Source organism: Schistocerca nitens, chromosome 1, assembly GCF_023898315.1.
Source record: "Schistocerca nitens isolate TAMUIC-IGC-003100 chromosome 1, iqSchNite1.1, whole genome shotgun sequence".
Lineage (NCBI taxonomy): Eukaryota > Metazoa > Arthropoda > Insecta > Orthoptera > Acrididae > Schistocerca > Schistocerca nitens.
The window spans coordinates 313899388-313919416 of NC_064614.1; the positions used below are offsets into that span (position 1 = coordinate 313899388).

Sequence of the window (20029 nt, forward strand, 5' to 3'; positions counted from 1 at the left end):
TGTGGTGGGAGATCCCGCCTCATATTTAGTATTCTGGGCGCACTCTTCAAACTGTATATCTCAGAATACTGACTTCCTTGGCGATTTCCGAAATGGAATGGCCCATGCGTTTATCTGCAGCTACCTTTGGCCTTCAGAGTCTACTATTTCCCGCCATGCGGCCATAATCATGTCGGAAACCTTTCGGCATGACAGACTTAAGTAACGACAGCACTATCTTTTATTACGTTGCGTACGCTTTACTATCGCCATCTGTATCCGTGCTTTTCGCTCTCCCATGACTTCCGTCACCTCACTATTTCGTTTAATATTTCATTACTGGGCTGAAACTGCAAGCTGATTCCCGACTCGTTACTTGCTCCAACAACTCTTCCTCTATAGATGACAAGTTCTCTCTCCACCAACCCCCTCCAGAGGTCGATCTGTTGCAACAGATGACACCTGCGTATTAACTCAGATCGCGTAAAAAAGTCTGTGGAACTGGCCACTTGCTATCCTTTGTTAACTGTGACTCATATTCAATACTATTACGTCTTTATAACCCCTGTCTGAATTTAATACCGGTCTCAATAGAGTGATAAAAATATTCACGTCACACAGAATCATACTACAGCGCAATCGATATCAGTGCCACCGGAGATAATACCCACAACATATACGAGGGGCGTTCGAAAATTCCGTGCAAAGTCTGAGAGATGACACCATCGGAGCGCATCGAGGCCATGTTTAGTTAGTAGCATCTTTGGAAAGAACGCACAACTAGTTTCAGCCATATTGGTCTATTTCCTTATATTTGGCATTCGTTTGAATGAAGGAAGTCGAGTGATTGTCAAAGAATGGAAGAAAAATGATTTCTTGTGGTGATTAAACATTACTTTATGACAGGCAAAACGAATCAGGAGGAGACTAAAGAGAAGCTTAATAAACATTACGATGACTCTGTACTTTCGATTAGAACAGTTTACAAGTGGTTTCAAAATTTTCGCAGTGGCCATATGGGCACAAGTAATGCTGAACTTTCTGGACGCCCTGTGGAGGTTACGCCTCCAGAAATCACTGATAAAATCCATGGTATGGTGATGGATGATAGAAGAATTAAGCAACGTGAAATTGATAGTGCTGTGGGCATCTCGAATGAAGGAGTATATAATATTTTGCATAAACATTTGGACGTGAAAAAGCTATCCGCAAGATGGGTTCCGCGATTGCTCACGATTGACCAAAAACGGAATCGTCTGATGTTTTGCAAGGATGGCTTGCCGCTGTTCAGGAAGAATCCACAGGACTTTATGCGTCGTTTCGTCACTGTTAATGAAACGTGGATTCATTACTATATACCTGAGACCAAACAACAATCTAAACAATGGATTACCAAGGGAGAATCTGCACCAAAAAGGTAAAGACCATTCCTTCGGTCGGAAAGGTTATGGCGATTGTCTTTTGGGTTTTGCAAGGTATAATCCTCGTCGACTATTTGGAAAAGGGTAAAACTACTACAGATGCATATTATTCATCGTTATTGGACCGTTTGAAAACCGATGCTACAAGAAAAATGCCGGCGATTAGACCGCAACAAAGTCCTTTTCCATTACGACAATGCACCAGAGCACATCTCAGCAGTTGTGGTCGCAAAAGTATTGGAAAAAGGATTAGAACTCGTTTAACATCCCCTCTGTTCTCCAAACTTGGCTCCCTTACCTACTACTTGTTCCCCCATTTGAAGAAATGGCTGGCGGGACAAAGCTTTTATTCAAACGAGTAGGTGATTGCAGCAACTAATGGCTATTTTGCAGACTTGGACAATTCATATTATTTGCAAGGGATCAACAAATTAGAACAGCGTTGAACGAGGTGTAGAAGTCTAAAAGAGGACTATGTCGAAAAATAAAAAAAAAGGTTTACCCCAAACACGTAAGTATTTTTTATTTTCGGACGGACTTTTCAAATGTTCAAATGTGTGTGAAATCTTATGGGACTTAACTGCTAAGGTCATCAGTCTCTAAGCTTACACACTACTTAACGTAAATTAACCTAAGGACAAACACACACACACACATACCCATCCCCGAGGGAGGACTCGAACCTCTGCAGGGACCAGCCTCATAGTCCATGACTGCAGCGCCTAAGACCGCTCGGCTAATCCCGAGCGGCACGGACTTTTCAAATGCCCCTCGTATAATCATTAAAAACAAGCAGGCTTGTGTATTAGCTTGTAAGTGCGATGACAAAAAGCGTACAGTGTGCGTAATATTTCAATACACATTTTTCACTTCCTTTTTTACTAGAGTATTCTGTCTACATGCAGATGAAGGAACAGGTTGAGAATGTAACGGTGCACACCAAAAGCAGAGCGCACGCTGGTGCTCCAGAGCGCTGTACGGTGGGCTACTGACCGAGGCGCAGTCCGTGGGCGGCGAGCTGCAGCGCCAGTAGGAGCCAGGCGGCCGCCCGCGTCATCTGCCGCCGCGTCACGCTGTCTGCAACACACAGGAGGAGGAGCGGCGCGTCAGTCGCAGGCAGTGGCGAGCGGGCGGCGGGCCGCGCGCGCAACACACGTACTGACACCACGTCAAGGTTCGAATGGTTCAAATGGCTGTGAGCAGTATGGGACTTAACTTCTGAGGTCATGAGTCCCCTAGACTTAGAACTACATAAACCTAACTAACTTAAGGACATCTAGCCGGCCGAAGTGGCGATGCGGTTAAAGGCGCTGCAGTCTGGAACCGCAAGACCGCTACGGTCGCAGGTTCGAATCCTGCCTTGGGCATGGATGTTTGTGATGTCCTTAGGTTAGTTAGGTTTAACTAGTTCTAAGTTCTAGGGGACTAATGACCTCAGCAGTTGAGTCCCATAGTGCTCAGAGCCATTTGAACCTAAGGACATCACACACATCCATGCCCGAGGCAGGATTCGAACCTGCGACCGTAGTGGTCGCGCGGTTCCAGATTGTAGCGCCTAGAACCGCTCGGCCACTTCGGCCGGCACGACGTCAAGGGTTTCCGTCTAAAACGTCTTAGCAAACTACATAGGAAACAGTACAATGGAAAGTGTCGAACCACAAACATTGTGATTATCAAGCAACACTGAATCGAATTTCTCTGCGCCACAGATTAACTTCGGGTGTTACCTATAACATGACAGCTGAGAGTACCTTTATTTGTGAATAATAATAATAAAGGAATTGCTTTCCGATTAGTAAGTGCCCCCCGATAAAAATTTCGATGTTCGAGGAGGAGGAGGATATTAGTGTTTAACGTCCCGTCGACAACGAGGTCATTAGAGACGGAGCGCAAGCTCGGGTGAGGGAAGGATGGGGAAGGAAATCGGCCGTGCCCTTTCAAAGGAACCATCCCGGCATTTGCCTGAAGCGATTTAGGGAAATCACGGAAAACCTAAATCAGGATGGCCGGAGACGGGATTGAACCGTCGTCCTCCCGAATGCGAGTCCAGTGTGCTAACCACTGCGCCACCTCGCTCGGTTTCGATGTTCGAGCTACACATCCTGCGAAAAGGTGCAATCGTCGTTGTTTATGACTCGTACATAATATGCCTAAATACGTGAAATTCTATGTACGCCGGCACGGACAACAGTATAACGACCGAACAGTAAGTTCCATTTCATCCAAATACACGTTACAAGAGATTATACTAGGAACTGGGGTTGTTAGAGGTTTTTCGCGAAGTGCACGTAGATACATTTCAATCTAGTTAATCCGGTGTAGCGCTATCAGAAAATAGTCTACAGTGTTCCACATAAACAACATTAGTGTTCCTCCTACAACACCCGTTAATCAGAACCACATCCCATGTTCAGTACTGTAAAAATGTAAAATGTTTTTTTATTACAGTCTCTGTTCACAATATGAATTCTTTAGACGATGACCGTTTTCAGTCTGTAATGACCATCCTCAGATCTAAAATATATAAATATATACATCTAGTGAGCAGTGTGTCTTTTGACATAAAACAGCAATATGTATCACAATATACTGTTACACAACCAGGGAGATGTACAGATATAATATGGTATAATGTACCGTTTTTACACCATGTCCTAATGTGATACGGCCATAATGGCATCGTCAAAACATATAGATATAATCAGTGTAGCATAGTCACATAGATTTAAAATATGGTGTAGAATAGGCTTTTTCTTTTTTTTTTCTTTATTGTTATTTTAACACCTGAACAATCAGGTAGGCTGGCAGCGGCATGCTACGCCGCACTTCAGCCATAGTGTTGACAATAACAGTACAATAATGGAGAATTAAAATGAACATAGTGACGGGCAAAAAGTAGTGGCCACAGACACACAAAAAAACACTGAGCCGTTCACACTCGACGATAACGACACTGAAAACATGTTGACACGGCGCACATAACACCGATGAATCCGACGGCACAAGTGAACGTAGAAGCGTGACGGCGGACACTAAAAACACAAAACGACGTCACACACACGAGACACTGATGGCGATGATTTCCGGCGCGCGAAAGTCCACGTAGCGTGTGCGAGTCTGGGGACCTGCCAAGAGGGGCAGAAGGGTGAGGGGGGGTGGAGAGGGTGGAGAGGGGAGAACAAAGATGCCAATGGCTGAGGAGATGGGAGGAGGAGTACAGGGACAGGGGAGGGGAGGCCCGTGGGAGGAGTGGGGAGAAGGGGAGGAGGGACAGAGGGTGCCCAGACACAGGAAGAGGGAGGGAGGATCAAAGTTGGTTGGAGGGGTAGTTGGAGGGAAGGAGGACATCATCAGGGAGAGGGAGCTGGCGGAAGCCACCTTGGGAGAAGGTAAGGAGGGTGGAGAGATGGAGAACGGTGGGACGTGGGAATGCAGGCGCGGCAGCGGGCGGGGGTGGGAGAGGACGGGTGAGACAAGCGGATGAGGAGGATCGAGTTTGCGGGAGGTCTATAGGATCCGTATCCTTTCAAGGAAAAGGAGGAGGTGGGGGAAGGGGATGAGATCATACAGGATCCGCGTGGGGGAGGGGAGACGGATGCGATAGGTGAGGCGGAGAGTGTGGCGTTCAAGGATTTGTAGGGATTTATAAAAGGTAGGGGGGGCGGAGATCCAGGCCGGATGGGATAGAATAGGCCACATCGTCCACATGGTGATTATTGCCAACTAGCTACTGAAGTACAGTAGCATCCAGAAACCTGTTTGCCTACATCCTCTTTTAATGTACCGCAATTGGTTTTTATGATAGTCATCAATTTTAATAAGTCTGCTACATGCATTTTATCTAATGTGCTTTTATCAGATTATGTTTTTTTTTTTGTAAATAATGACTACATATAAGCAAGCCCACGGTAGCGACATCTAGGGAGGGTGTAGACAAACAGGTTTCTGGATGCTACTGTGGACGATAAATCCATGCGACGATGCTACGCTGATTATATTTATATATTTTGACGATGCCATTATGGCCGTATCACTTTAGGACATACCATATTTTATCTGTACATTTCCCTGGCTGTATGATAGTATATTGTGATACATATTGCTGTTTTATGTTAAAAGACACACTGCTCACTAGATGTATATATTTGTATATTTTAGATCTGAGGATGGTCATTACAGACTGAAACCGGTCATCGTCTAAAGAATTCATACTGTGATCAGGGACTGGAATAAAAAAGCATTTTACAGTATTGAAGCACTGTTTGTACACGCGATTATGTCACAGTCTGTAAAAATGTGCTGCAAAAACCTAATTAGATTATCGCAGACTGTCACATTGACAGAACATCCAGATTTTTTTCAGCTGCGGGTATCTAAAGTGTCAATTATTTTAGTCTCATTTACCCTTGTTAGTGGTCGTATTCATGCTACTGAATATCAGCAACTAGTTTACAGTTATAACCACGGAAACAAGACACATGTCGTATTCAAAACTGTCCACACAATGGTTAGTTTTTGCTTTACCCTTGTTTGGGAGCGTCCGAATATGTTACAGGACAGTTCGAAACATGCAGTGTATTCCAAAGTCTTTGGATCACACGTGGGTCTTTGGATCACACGTGTAGGGGTGATAGCTCGTATCACTGAGAACAACTACTGTGGGAGACAAAATGTTTACTGACGTTTTAAAGTTTTGTGTTTATGAAAGGCGGCAGGGAGTAGGCACTCTGGGGTGCGCGTATCTTGTATGACGCCTATCATAAAATCATCTGTGCCATATGAAAGGCGGTAGACCCAGGAAACTAAAATACCTAATTCGCTTCTAAAAGATTTTCCTTCTAGTTAGAGACATTCATTCTTAGGGTTCTCTTCTTAAATGTAGACGCAGCTTTTTCGGTGACATCTCGTCATCCATGGTGGGCGAATGCAAAAGATCTCGTAGACTTGCCGGGAAGCGTTATCAAATATTTAATGTTTCACAAAAGTTATTCCTCATGACTTGATATGTTGTACTAGACGTTTGGTACAAAGACTCCGAAACACCATGTATATATAACGAAGCTTCACACTATGCAGTACAAATCACCTAAAACTTGCACCACAAATATTGTGCACATGTATGGTTCATGTGCGGTTTTTCCGGAATGGTTTGGCAGTCAGGGACTCGTATTGTTAACCTATCTACATTAAAAAACTAAAAGTATGGTAAATTTTAAAGTCAGTGTGTTATTGTGCACGATTATAGTGAGAGTCGCTTACGAGATATCGTATTTTGAAAAGTTCCCATCACAACATTTCTGCATTACCTGCGGTAGCACACACTGAAGAAAGACCCAAATACATGGACTAGTTATGTAGAGACAACTGACCACCACAGGCTGTATTCAAAATGATCACCGGCAGCGGCAATTACACGCTTCCTGTCTGGTAGTGAACGACTGTTGCACACGTGCTATCATTTCAGAGGAGAAGTATAAGCAGTCTGCAGTAATAAGTCGTTGTATATCATCGGATGTACTTGGTACGTCCTTATAGACAGCGTCTTACAGATTTACCTACAGAAAAAATTCTACAGGCGTCAAATCTAGGAACCGGCTGCCCAAGGTATAGATGCTCTGCGTCCAATCCTACGATTTACAAACAATTCGTGTAGACATGCTCCAGTACATCGTGCACTATGGTCTAGACAGCCATCATATTGATACGACAGGTTCCTCCCAATCTTCAGAGGAACGTGGAAGATGGTCTGTTAGGAGGCTGCAATATTTGTGCGCTTTCGGTTTTCTGGCTATGAAAAATAGGTCTATCAGCTGATGATTTACTATCCCACACCACATGTTTACACTCCATGTACGCTGACACGCCACATGACAAAGCCAACGGGGATTGTCAGCAGACCATTAGTGCATGTTTCGGCGGTTTACCAGACCATGACTGATAAATGTGGCATCATCGCTATGTAAGATATATCATACATCTGGAGTACCTTGTCTTAATAGCCTTGTATGTAAGTTAAAACCATTCTCAAAATCGTTTCCACGCAGCTCCTGATGGAGAGAGATGTGATGGGGATGGACCTATGTGAATAGAGAATGCATAGGACACATGACTGACTCGTGCCACTTCCTCGTGCGACTGCGCCGGAGGTAACGTGAAGATCATCTGAAACAGCAGCAAGAACATTAATTTCCCCCTCTTGTGCCGTCACTTGTTTCCTTCTGTTACACTGTCTAGATGTTACACTACCACTTTCACGTAACTGTTTGAAGACATTGATAAATATTTGATGAGATAGTTGACGTCTATTGGGATATCTTGCCGGATACAACATACAACAACGAATTGCATTCTTCCTACACTCTCCATCCACAATACGTATGTCAGCTTTTTCTGCGTTGGTAAATCTCATCGTTCACTTGGACTGTTAGACACTAACTCACTAGCAAGTCACAATGCATTCAGGGGACACACAAGAATTCTGTAAACAAACATAACATCGCTCCTAGCAACTACGCAGACTGAATGGCATAAACAACTGTCGGTGTGGCAATTTTTCAAAAAACGAGATCTCGGAAACGACTCGTACTAAAATCCATCAACAAACACCAATGACATTCTGATTTACCCTACTTTTGTCCGCAGCCCGTGGTCGTGCGGTAGCGTTCTCACTTCCCATGCCGGGTTCCCGGGTTCGATTCCCGGCGGGGTCAGTGATTTTCTCTGCCTCGTGATGACTGGGTGTTGTGTGATGTCCTTAGGTTAGTTAGGTTTACGTAGTTCTAAGTTCTAGGGGACTGATGACCCTAGCTGTTAAGTCCCATAGTGCTCAGAGCCACCCTACTTTTAGTCTGTTAATGTCAGTACGCATTATTCCGTTTAAAGGAGTGTATGTTTGCACAAAAAGTACACTTTCCAAGTATTATTACAATCTGTTGGTTGGCTAACAACATGAGTCCCTGGCTTCCAATCCATTTTGCGAAAACCACAGATCAATGGCACTTTTGCTTTCAGCAACATTTGTGTTGCAAGTCCTAGGTGATAGACCCTGTACACTATTTAAAGAACAGTCGTATGTTGCACAACATTTCGCCAGGTCTGTAAATTCACTATCGTGGCACTCATGTAAAAGGTTGACGGAATGTAAATTCACGATGGGTGAGTCAAAGTAAATTTAACTGTCTTTTGAAACTGCGTACGGGACGTACATAACGAAGCCCTGGGTGTAAAAGACGTCATACGAACTTGGATATACGCAACAACTACGTCTAACTAGTCTGTGACCAAAGGATTTATTCGGAGGATAATATTGCCGCCAGGAGAATCAACTAAGCAAGAGGATGCACCCGTGGCAATCTCATGACTGATGGAAATACAATAATTACGCTGTCAGAATCACCGAACCGCCGCTGATGTAACAACGCAACGGCCAGAGATACAAATAAGCTGCACTCCAAACGGTCGCCCTGTAAAGACTTAAAACATTTCATATTGATTAAATTATAGTTTTTCTTCTATCTTGTGACAAACGTTCCTCGGTATTTGCTTTCCTTTGAAATAAAGGTAATTTCGGTGAAGCGTGTTTGCTGGTCATGTTGACATTATTGACCCACCATTAATAATAGTTATTGCTATTGACTTTCTCTATCTCATTCTTTAATTTTATTGTAGCTGGTACTGAATGTGTTTTTACGTTTTCCTTAGAGGTGTGTGTATTCTTCTATGCGGAAAATGTTGTATCAGGCGTATTTACGTGTTTTGGTGTGGTATGCCCCAATCCGTGTGAGTTGCGGTGTCCGCCATTAAATTCTGGGTGCCGAACAGTCATAGCAAAGATAGCGAGCGGCACTCGCTTCTGGAGCAAGGCACGTTACCGGCGAAATTTTAATTTGGGCTGCTGTCAACTACGTAAGCTGTGTCTACACTGAATAAGACGTCATATTTCGGCATTCGCATTTCCAGATGGGAGTTTATTTATCTCTTTCAGTTAAAACCCAGCAAAATTATTGCCATTTCCTTATTTATTTACGAATTTACTTACGGTAGTTTTCATGTTATATGTCCTTTGGTGTTTGTTGCCAAACTCTGACGTGGTTACTTCCGTTAAGTTTGGAAGTAAACCGTATTCTTTTGGATTTAAATAATGGAAATTTATGGTAGAAATGACGCAAAGAAGATCTCTGAGAAACGTTTTCTTCAGAAACGGCAGAGGGGAAAGGCGATGTTGGTACAAAAATACCATCCAACACACTTCTAGCGTATGAAAGTAAACGTAGGTTTCAATGTATTGTAGCTTCTGCCAATGGAGTCGGCTGAGCATCTCCGTGACGCTTTCGCGCTTGTTTAATGAACCTTTGGATCTTCTCAATTTCCTCTACTAATCACATGTGGTATAGACCCAGCATTAGAAATATTATTTGCAGACAAGTGTTTTATAAGCTACTTCGTTCGTTGATGCAGTACTATCTGACTATTTTTGCAATGAATATCGCAAATAAATTTTGTTTCGTCGTTCCACGTCAGATAGCTCGGTACACATGTTGTTGTTGTGGTCTTCAGTCCTGAGACTGGTTCGATGCAGCTCTCCGCGCTACTCTATCCTGTGCAAGCTTCTTCATCTCCCAGTACCTACTGCAGCTTACATCCTTCTGAATTTGCTTAGTGTATTCATCTCTTGGACTCCCTCTACGATTTTTTCTCTCCACCCTGCCCTCCAGTACTAAATTGGTGATCCCTTGATGCCTCAGAACATGTCCTACCAACCGATCCCTTCTTCTACTCAAGTTGTGCCACAAACTCCTCTTCTCCCCAATTCTATTCAATACCTCCTCATTAGTTATGTGATCTACCCATCTAATCTTCAGCATTCTTCTGTAGCACCACATTTCGAAAGCTTCTATCTCTTCTTGTCCAAACTATTTATCGTCCATGTTTCACTTTCATACAGGGCTAAACTCCATAAAAATACTTTCAGAAACGGCTTCCTGACACTTAAATCTAAACTCGATGTTAACAAATTTCTCTTCTTCAGAAACGATTTCGTTGCCATTGCCAGTCTACATTTTATATCCTCTCTACCTCGACCATCATCAGTTATCTTGCTCCCCAAAGAGCAAAACTCGTTTACTACTTTAAGTGTGTCATTTCCTAATCTAATTCCCTCAGCATCAGCCGACTTAATTCGACTCCATTCCATTATCTTCGTATTGCTTTTGTTGATGTTCATCTTCAAGACACTGTCCATTCCGTTCAACTGCTCTTCCAAGTCCTTTGCTGTGTCTGACAGAATTACAATGTCATCGGCGAACCTCAAATTTTTTATTTCTTCTCCAAGAATTTTAATACCTACTCCGAACTTTTCTTTTGTTTCCTTTACTGCTTACACAATATACTGATTGAATAGCATCGGGGAGAGGCTACAACCCTGTCTTACTCCCTTCCCAACCACTGCTTCTCTTTCATGTCCCTCGACTCTTATAACTGCCATCTGGTTTCTGTACAAATTGTAAATAGCCTTTCGCTCCCTGTATTTCACTTCTGCTACCTTCAGATTTTGAAAGAGAGTCTAGGGGTAGCGTCTTTGTTTCATAATCAAAAACGTCTTCAGCCCGGGTTCGATCCCCGCCACTGAATAAATTTTGATAAATAATCAGCATTGGCGGCCGAAGACTTCCGGCATAAGAAGTCAGCCTCATTTTGCCAACGGCCTTGTCAAAGAGGGCGGAGGAGCGGATAGAGGTTCAGAGCACTCTCTTGTCCTAGGGGTGGGAAATTGCCCCTAAAGGCGGAAGAATCAGCAATGATCAACTACATGAGGATGCAGAAGGCAATGGAAACCACTGCATTGAAGACACGTAACGTGTATCCACAGGACATGTGGCCTGTAATTGAAGAAGTGTCATGATGATCTCTCCATTGGCAAAAGATTCCGGAATAGTCCCCCATTCGGATCTCCGGGAGGGGACTGCCAAGGGGGAGGTTACCATGAGAAAAAGATTGAATAATCAACGAAAGGATAACGTTCTACGAGTCGGGGCGCGGAATGTCAGTAGCTTGAACGTGGTAGGGAAACTAGAAAATATGAAAAGGGAAATGCAAAGGCTCAATCTAGTGAAGTGAAGTGGAAGGATGACAAGGATTTCGGGTCAGATGAGTTTAGGGTAATATCAACAGCAGCAGAAAATGGTATAACAGGTGTAGGATTCGTTATGAATAGGAAGGTAGGGCAGAGGTTGTGTTTCTGTGAACAGTTCAGTGACCGGGTTGTTCTAATCGGAATCGACAGCAGACCAACACCGACAACGATAGTTCAGGTATACATGCCGACGTCGCAAGCTGAAGATGAACAGATAGAGAAAGTGTATGAGGATATTGAAAGGGTAATGCAGTACGTAAAGGGGGACGAAAATCTAATAGTCATGGGCGACTGGAATGCAGTTGTAGGGGAAGGAGTAGAAGAAAAGGTTGCAGGAGAATATGGGCTTGTGACAAGGATTGAAAGAGGAGAAAGACTAACTGAGTTCTGTAACAAGTTTCAGCTAGTAATAGCGAATACCCTGTTCAAGAATCGCAAGAGGAGAAGGTATACTTGGAAAAGGCCGGGAGATACGGGAAGATTTCAATTAGATTACATCATGGTCGGACAGAGATTCCGAAATCAGATACTGGATTGTAAGGCGTACCCAGGAGCAGACATAGACTCAAATCACCTTACAGTAGTGATGAAGAGTAGGCTGAAGTTCAAGACATTAGTCAGGAAGAATCAATACGCAAAGAAGTGGGATACGGAAGTACTAAGGAATGACGAAATACGTTTGAAGTTCTCTAAAGCTATAGATACAGCAATAAGGAATAGCGCAGTAGGCAGTACAGTTGAAGAGCAATGGACATCTCTCAAAAGGGCCATCACAGAAGTTGGGAAGGAAAACGTCGGTACAAAGAAGGTAGCTGCGAAGAAACCATGGGTAACAGAAGAAATACTTCAGTTGATTGATGAAAGGAGGAAGTACGAACATGTTCCGGGAAAATCAGGAATACAGAAATACAAGTCGCTGAGGAATGAAATAAATAGGTAGTGCAGGGAAGCTAAGACGAAATGGCTGCAGGAAAAATGTGAAGACATCGAAAAAGATATGATTGTCGGAAAAACAGACTTAGCATACAGGAAAGTCAAAACAACCTTTGGTGACATTAAAAGGAACGGTGGTAACATTAAGAGTGCAACGGGAATTCCACTGTTAAATGTAGAGGAGAGAGCAGATAGGTGGAAAGAATACATTGAAAGCCTCTATGAGGGTGAAGATTTGTCTGATGTGATAGAAGAAGAAACAGGAGTCGATTTAGAAGAGATAGGGGATCCAGTATTAGAATCGGAATTTAAAAGAGCTTTGGAGGACTTACGGTCAAATAAGGCAGAAGGTATAGATAACATTCCATTAGAATTTCTAAAATCATTGGGGGAAGTGGCAACAAAATGACTATTCACGTTGGTGTGTAGAATATATGAGTCTGGCGACATACCATCTGACTTTCGGAAAAGCATCATCCACACAATTCCGAAGACGGCAAGTGCTGACAAGTGCGAGAATTATCGCACAATCAACTTAACAGCTCATGCATCGAAGCTGCTTACAAGAATAATATACAGAAGAATGGAAAAGAAAATTGAGAATGCGCTAGGTGACGATCATTTTGGCTTTAGGAAAAATAAAGGGACGAGAGAGGCAATTCTGACGTTACGGCTAATAACGGAAGCAAGGCTAAAGAAAAATCAAGACACTTTCATAGGATTTGTCTACCTGGAAAAAGCGTTCGACAATATAAAATGGTGCAAGCTGTTCGAGATTCTGAAAAAAGTACGGGTAAGCTATAGGGAGAGACGGGTCGTATACAATATTTACAACAACCAAGAGGGAATGGCTCTAAGCACTACGGGGCTCAACTTCTGAGGTCATTAGTCCCCTAGAACTTAGAACTAGTTAAACCTAACTAACCTAAGGACATCACAAACATCCATGCCCGAGGCAGGATTCGAACCTGCGACCGTAGCGGTCTTGCGGTTCCAGACTGCAGCGCCTTTAACCGCACGGCCACTTCGGCCGCAAGAGGGAATAATAAGAGTGGACGATCAAGGACGAAGTGCTCGTATTAAGAAGGGTGTAAGACAAGCCTGTAGCCTTTCGCCCCTACTCTTCAATCTGTACATCGAGGAAGCAATGATGGAAATAAAAGAAAGGTTCAGGAGTGGAATTAAAATACAAGGTGAAAGGATATCAATGATACGATTTGCTGATGACATTGCTATCCTGGGTGAAAGTGAAGAAGAATTAAATGATCTGCTGAACGGAATGAACAGTCTAATGAGTACATAGTATGGTTTGAGAGTAAATCGGTGAAAGACGAAGGTAATGAGAAGTAGTAGAAATGAGAACAGTGAGAAACTTAACATCAGGATTGATGGTCACGAAGTCAATGAAGTTAAGGAATTCTGCTACCTAGGCAGTAAAATAACCAATGACGGACGGAGCAAGGAGGACATCAAAAGCAGACTCGCTATGGCAAAAAAGGCATTTCTGGCCAAAAGAAGTCTACTAATATCAAATACCGGCCTTAATTTGAGGAAGAAATTTCTGAGGATGTACGTCTGGAGTACAGCATTGTATGGTAGTGAATCATGGACTGTGGGAAAACCGGAACATAAGAGAATCGAAGCATTTGAAATGTGGTGCTATAGACGAATGTTTAAAATTAGGTGGACTGATAAGGTAAGGAATGAGGAGGTTCTACGCAGAATCGGAGAGGAAAGGAATATGTGGAAAACACTGATAAGGAGAAGGGACAGGATGATAGGACATCTGCCAAGACATGAGGGAATGACTTCCATGGTACTAGAGGGAGCTGTAGAGGGCAAAAACTGTTGAGGAAGACAGAGATTGGAATACGTCAAGCAAATAATTAAGGACGTAGGTTGCAAGTGCTACTCTGAGATGAAGAGGTTAGCACAGGAAAGGAATTCGTGGCGGGCCGCATCAAACCAGTCAGTACACTGATGATAAAAAAGGAAAAAAAAAATCCAGGCTACATTGTCAAAAGCTCTCTCTAAGTCTACAAATGCTAGAAACGTAGGTTTTCCTTTCCTTAGTCTTTCTTCTGAGGTAAGTCATAGGTTCAGTATTGCCTCACGTGTTTCAACACTTCTACGGAATCTTCCCCGAGGTCGGCTTCTACCAGTTTTTCCATTCGTCTGTAAAGAATTCAGGTTAGTATTTTGCAGCTGTGACTTATTAAACTGATAGTTCGGTAAATGTATTGTACAAAATATGTATTGATTAGATGAACAAAAATAATCTCTTTCTTTGGGCAGAAGGAGCTGCTGGATCTTCGTCAAATGTTCTATTCAATTTAACATGACCGCCAGCTCTCTCTGAAAGTTGACCTCGACGTAACGGAAAATCCACTTGTTTCCTCCAGTCCGGGGGTTCTTCTCAGACGGGTTCCCTGGGAAAGGGGCTGAGCGCTTGTGGGATCTGACGTGCGTCAAGTTAGCCCGCGCTCCTTTCATCTTTTATCTGGGAGCCCGCAGGCGGGCAGGTGGTAGCGGAGCGGGGTTAACTTGTCATTCGTCCCGTTGTACCTAGCGACGCGGGGGCGGGGGCGGAGGCGCGTATCTACGGCGGCCTTCAAATATTCATAAGCTGCACGGCTGCCGAACTGCCGCTGGCACAAAGAAATGCGCTGCCTGGCGACGTTATGGAAATGAGGCGGGCGAAGGCAGGGAGGGGTGCGCAGTTTAAAACGGGGCACCGCGCGCTGCGGTACGTGAATAACAAGGCCGTGTGAGGACTGGGAATGACCTCCGGCGAGTGAAAAGGGGTGCCGGCACCCTCCAGTCGCAGTCCGTGGCATCTGTCTCTTCCTGCGGACTGAGTGTTTTGCATGAATGTTGAAACGCGTGGCAGCTTGTTCCGTTTTTTTTTTTTTTTTTTTTTTTTTTGCGTTCCTTTTTGCCGCTGTGTTGGCTTCATTCTCCCACACGTGATTCAGAGGGAAGTCCAGTTGTGGTTGCTTGTTTACAAGCAGGACGGCAGCGAGAATCCACAAGTTTCATCACCGGGACTCAGTAGCTACTGCTGTAACTTTGAAATTAGATAGCATAATCAGATCGCGTATCAGTCTTGCAGAGAGAGGGTATAACTCGGTACGGAAATGTTTCGCTGACAAATGAATATCGTTTGCATTTGTATGGGATAATAGTGAAAAAGCCAACACTTCATATCACCATCCAAAACATTTCTTAATTTATAGGGCCGGACGTTGTGGCCGAGCGGTTCTAGGCGCTTCAGTCTGGAACCACGCGCCCTCTACAGTCGCAGGTTCGAATCCTACCTCGGGCATGAATGTGTGTGAGGTCCTTAGGTTAGTTAGGTTTCAGTAGTTCTAGGGGACTGATGGCCTCAGATGTTAAGTCCCATAGTGCTCAGAGCCATTTGAACCATTTAATTTATAGCCAGCATATAAAACAGAGTTTGAAACAAGTGACTTTACACGAAAGAGTGGGTATTCACAGTGGTAATTACGACTGTAACTCTGAAGTGTAACTGTGTATTGAAGAATCTACGTTCGCTGTTCTCTCTCTCTCTCTCTCTCTCTCTCTCTCTCTCTCTCTCACGCACACGTACATACATACACACACGCACACACACACACACACACACACACGCACTCACTCACAAACAAAAGCGCTCGACTACATGCGATCTTAACCTTTCCTATCTCACAAGAGTTTTGCAATTTTTCATATTGGTGGTACTTGATTTTAGAACTCAAATATCAATCCACAAACCGAGTTGATGCAAATCTAAAAAATTGTAGAGAAAATCGAGTTCGGAGTTTTGCGAGCGCATTTAATATCCTAAAGTAAGGCTGATTTTGCTGAGGCCATGTGGCTCTGCGGTTGAATGCTTTTCTGCCAAGTGGCAGTCTGGATTCGACTCCTGGCTATGGTAGATTTTTAAACAAAGGTGCATGTCCTTCGATCTTTACCGTGAAGGAAAAAATACATTGAAAGACATCCGTTTACTTGAGTATTTCTTACATTAGGGTCTAGGCTATCAACTAGATATCGTATATTATCATTTTCATGTGCAATCTTTATCATTTTCTACTTAGACCGATACCTATAGGAAGTCATCTGTGGGGTATGCGTTTTATTTAATCCTGACTTTTCTTCATTATCAGCAGCCTGTATTTCATGAACACTTTCTGTCTTGTACGAAATCAGTTCTCTTAGTATGACTCTGGCATAAGACGAATTTTTGCTCACTCCAAGCTTATAAACGGAGGGCTGAATCGTTGGAATGCTCAGGACAAGAGCAGGGGCGTGGGAGGGGGCGGAGTGGCATCGAAGAACAAACTGAGGAATCGTAGAGATAGTGGCAGAGGGCACCAGCACTCTCTGTCTTCAGGCATGCAGGTAAAACGATCTTTCCAGCAGAATTCGTGGCGTGTGTTTCCACTGGCTGCTGGAAGTTCGCGGTAGAGGTTTCAAGACCTTTCAAGAGAGTCTTTCCGACACAACTAGCGGATAAGGAATCCATAGGGCGCGCTTTGGACGCGATCCGATTGGGTCATTGTGTTGCACCCAGAACCTAGAGTTGCGAGTGGTCGGAAGGTGTGCCAAAACGGATGTAGGGAGCGAACGGACAACTGAAGACTGGATGTGCTGTAGGCTGGAAGCATTGGAGATGCTGTCGGCCAATGAGGACACACTATGCATCTGTATCACGAGACAATATTGATGCGATGCAATGAAACTACTTTCTGTCGTATCGTTAGTTATGTTGTGAACAGAAATTGTTAGTAACCGCAGTTCTTTGTATCAAACTCTGAATTGCTAAAATCTTTGGGACGTTTATCGTAAGCTACATACTTTACACCACCGTGTTTAACGTCGAGCAGTATGCTCGTTATCTTGTTTCAATGACTGTAATAAGCGTATATTTTTCTCTCGCCCTGCTCTTGTCCCATGCAAATCGCTTCACGAAGTCTTAAGTTTATCAGCATCGCGAATTTATGTTAATGACAAATAAAATCTTTCTGTCTTGTTGCTTGCACTCAGCAAAGCTTACAGCAGGCTGTAACAGTTACAAGCTAAAAAAATCATTTCTTTTGTTCTCATAAAGGCACCCCTCGCCCTGCACCCTCCCCCACATGCTTATCACTTTTTCAAATCCGCTGCGCTTCATAAGAGACAGCAGCAAGAAAGAACATTGCTTATTACGCAAGGTGAACTTCATTCAAGTATAAGCAAGTGTAATAAATAATAACGATTAAATTTAATCTCTTACTTCATACGTGATAGGTCATTTTCGGGTGCATCAGACAAGAAATTAAATATTATGTGAGGGGCTGCTCAACTTGGTTTTGTCCCCATAAGATGATACTGTCATCTTTGGTTCCGTTGCGTCGGGCTAAGGAAATGTTTTTACATGCTTTAGTGGCAGAAATGCCATCTACTTTAATTAACCACAGGGTGGCTATTGCACTTGTGTGGGGCAGTGCCAGCATCAGTGGGTGTTGTTAATAAAATAGGAAGCAGAGTTAATGTATTCAAGTCCCATTCTAGCATATTGTTATCCAGAATCAAAGATGAAGATCACTGTCGTTTACCGTCCGGTCACTCCATACTACGAAGTATAAAAACCTAACCATCACCTAAAACCATAAATATAAAAAAAAATATTTGTAATTTCTTTCCATTTAAACTATCTTTATTTACAATATTTTATGTAAGACTAGCAAATAAAAATTTATATTTCCAATTAAGAGTGGATTTCTGTTTGTGATATGTAATTAGAAATGAAGAACTGCGTTTCCCATAAAACTGACAATTAGATGTGTGTTGATTACAATATATATCATGAATTTTCATTTAGACGACTTAGATATTTGAACTGAAGTGGAAAAGAAATCCGTAGAAAATCATCGAAACGAGGCTTGTTCGAGCAATCCAGCGATTACCAGTTTCGACCATTACCGACTTTTTCCGATCTTTATTTATTTTACGCTACACATAAATGCTCGTATCTACGGCTTAGAACATGCAGCTTCGTTTAAAAATTTGCATCAGCTGAGTGTCGAAACCAGGCCACCACCTTGACAATGAGCCCGCTACCACAGAACCAAGTTCCTTGTGAACGAATCGACCTTGCTGGTACTAATGACATTCGAGAAACTTCAAAGCCGATTTCATCAAAAATTTTCGAGTGATGGACGGAACTGCTTTGTGTGATTCATATCTGAGTTCTGCATTTTATATGCCATATATATATAGGGTGAGTCACCTAACGTTACCGCTGGATATATTTCGTAAACCACATCAAAGACCGACGAACCGATTCCACAGACCGAACGTGAGGAGAGGGGCTAGTGTAATTGGTTAATACAAACCATACAAAAATGCACGGAAGTATGTTTTTTAACACAAACCTACGTTTTTTTTAAATGGAACCCCCTTAGTTTTGCTGGCACATCTGAACATATAAACAAATACGTAACCAGTGCCGTTTGTTGCATTGTAAAATGTTAATTACATCCGGAGATATTGTAACCTAAAGTTGACGCTTGAGTACCACTCCTCCGCTGTTCGATCGTGTGTATCGGAGAGCACCGAATTACGTAGGGATCCAAAGGGAACGGTGATGGACCTTAGGTACAGAAGAGACTGGAACAGCACATTACGTCCACACGTTAACACCTTTTTATTGGTCTTTTTCACTGACGCACGTCCTCCACGTCCTATGAAACGCATAAATTGGCCAGCCCGTTCTCCTGGTCTTACACTTCTGGACTTCTTTCTGTGGGGTACGTTAAATGATAATGTGTACCGTGATGTGCCTACAACCCCAGAGGATATGAAACAACGTATTGTGGCAGCCTGCGGCGACATTACACCAGATGTACTGCGGCGTGTACGACATTCATTACGCCAGAGATTGCAATTGTGTGCAGCAAATGCTGGCCACCACATTGAACATCTATTGGCCTGACATGTCGGGACACACTCTATTCCACTCCGTAATTGAAAACGGAAACCACGTGTGTACGTGTACCTCACCCCTCATGGTAATGTACATGTGCGTCAGTGAAAAAGACCAATAAAAAGGTGTTAGCATGTGGACGTAATGTGCTGTTCCAGTCTCTTCTGTACCTAAGGTCCATCACCGTTCCCTTTGGATCCCTACGTAATTCTGTGCTCTCCGATACACACGATCGAACAGCGGAGGAGTGGTACTCAAGCGTCAACTTTAGGTTACAATATCTCCGGATGTAATTAACATTTTACAATACAACAAACAGCACTGATTACGTATTTGTTTATATGTTCAGATGTGCTAACAAAACTAAGGGGGTTCCATTTAAAAAAACGTAGGTTTGTGTTAAAAAACATACTTCCGTGCATTTTTGTATGGTTTGTATTAACCAATTACACTAGCCCCTCTCCTCACGTTCGGTCTGTGGAATCGATTCGTCAGTATTTGATGTGGTTAACGAAATATATCCAGCGGCAATGTTATGTGACTCACCCTTTATATATGGCCGTGACCGTCCGGTCACTCCATACTACGAAGTAT

At 43.2% G+C, this 20029-nt stretch overlaps 1 protein-coding gene across 2 annotated transcripts in view; it reads right to left on the reverse strand.

The window, feature by feature from the left end:
- LOC126235550 (discoidin domain-containing receptor 2-like) overlaps positions 1–20029 on the reverse strand; it is a 782972-nt gene that overhangs the window by 343318 nt on the left and 419625 nt on the right. Inside the window, exon 3 of one of the 2 annotated variants that reach the window (XM_049944270.1) lies at positions 2394–2477. The exons of the other annotated variant lie outside the window; for it this stretch is intronic. Within the exon in view, the coding sequence (XP_049800227.1) occupies positions 2394–2457 (64 nt within the window). The 5' untranslated portion in view covers positions 2458–2477. The remainder of the gene's footprint in view (positions 1–2393; positions 2478–20029) is intronic. 2 annotated transcript variants of the gene reach the window in all.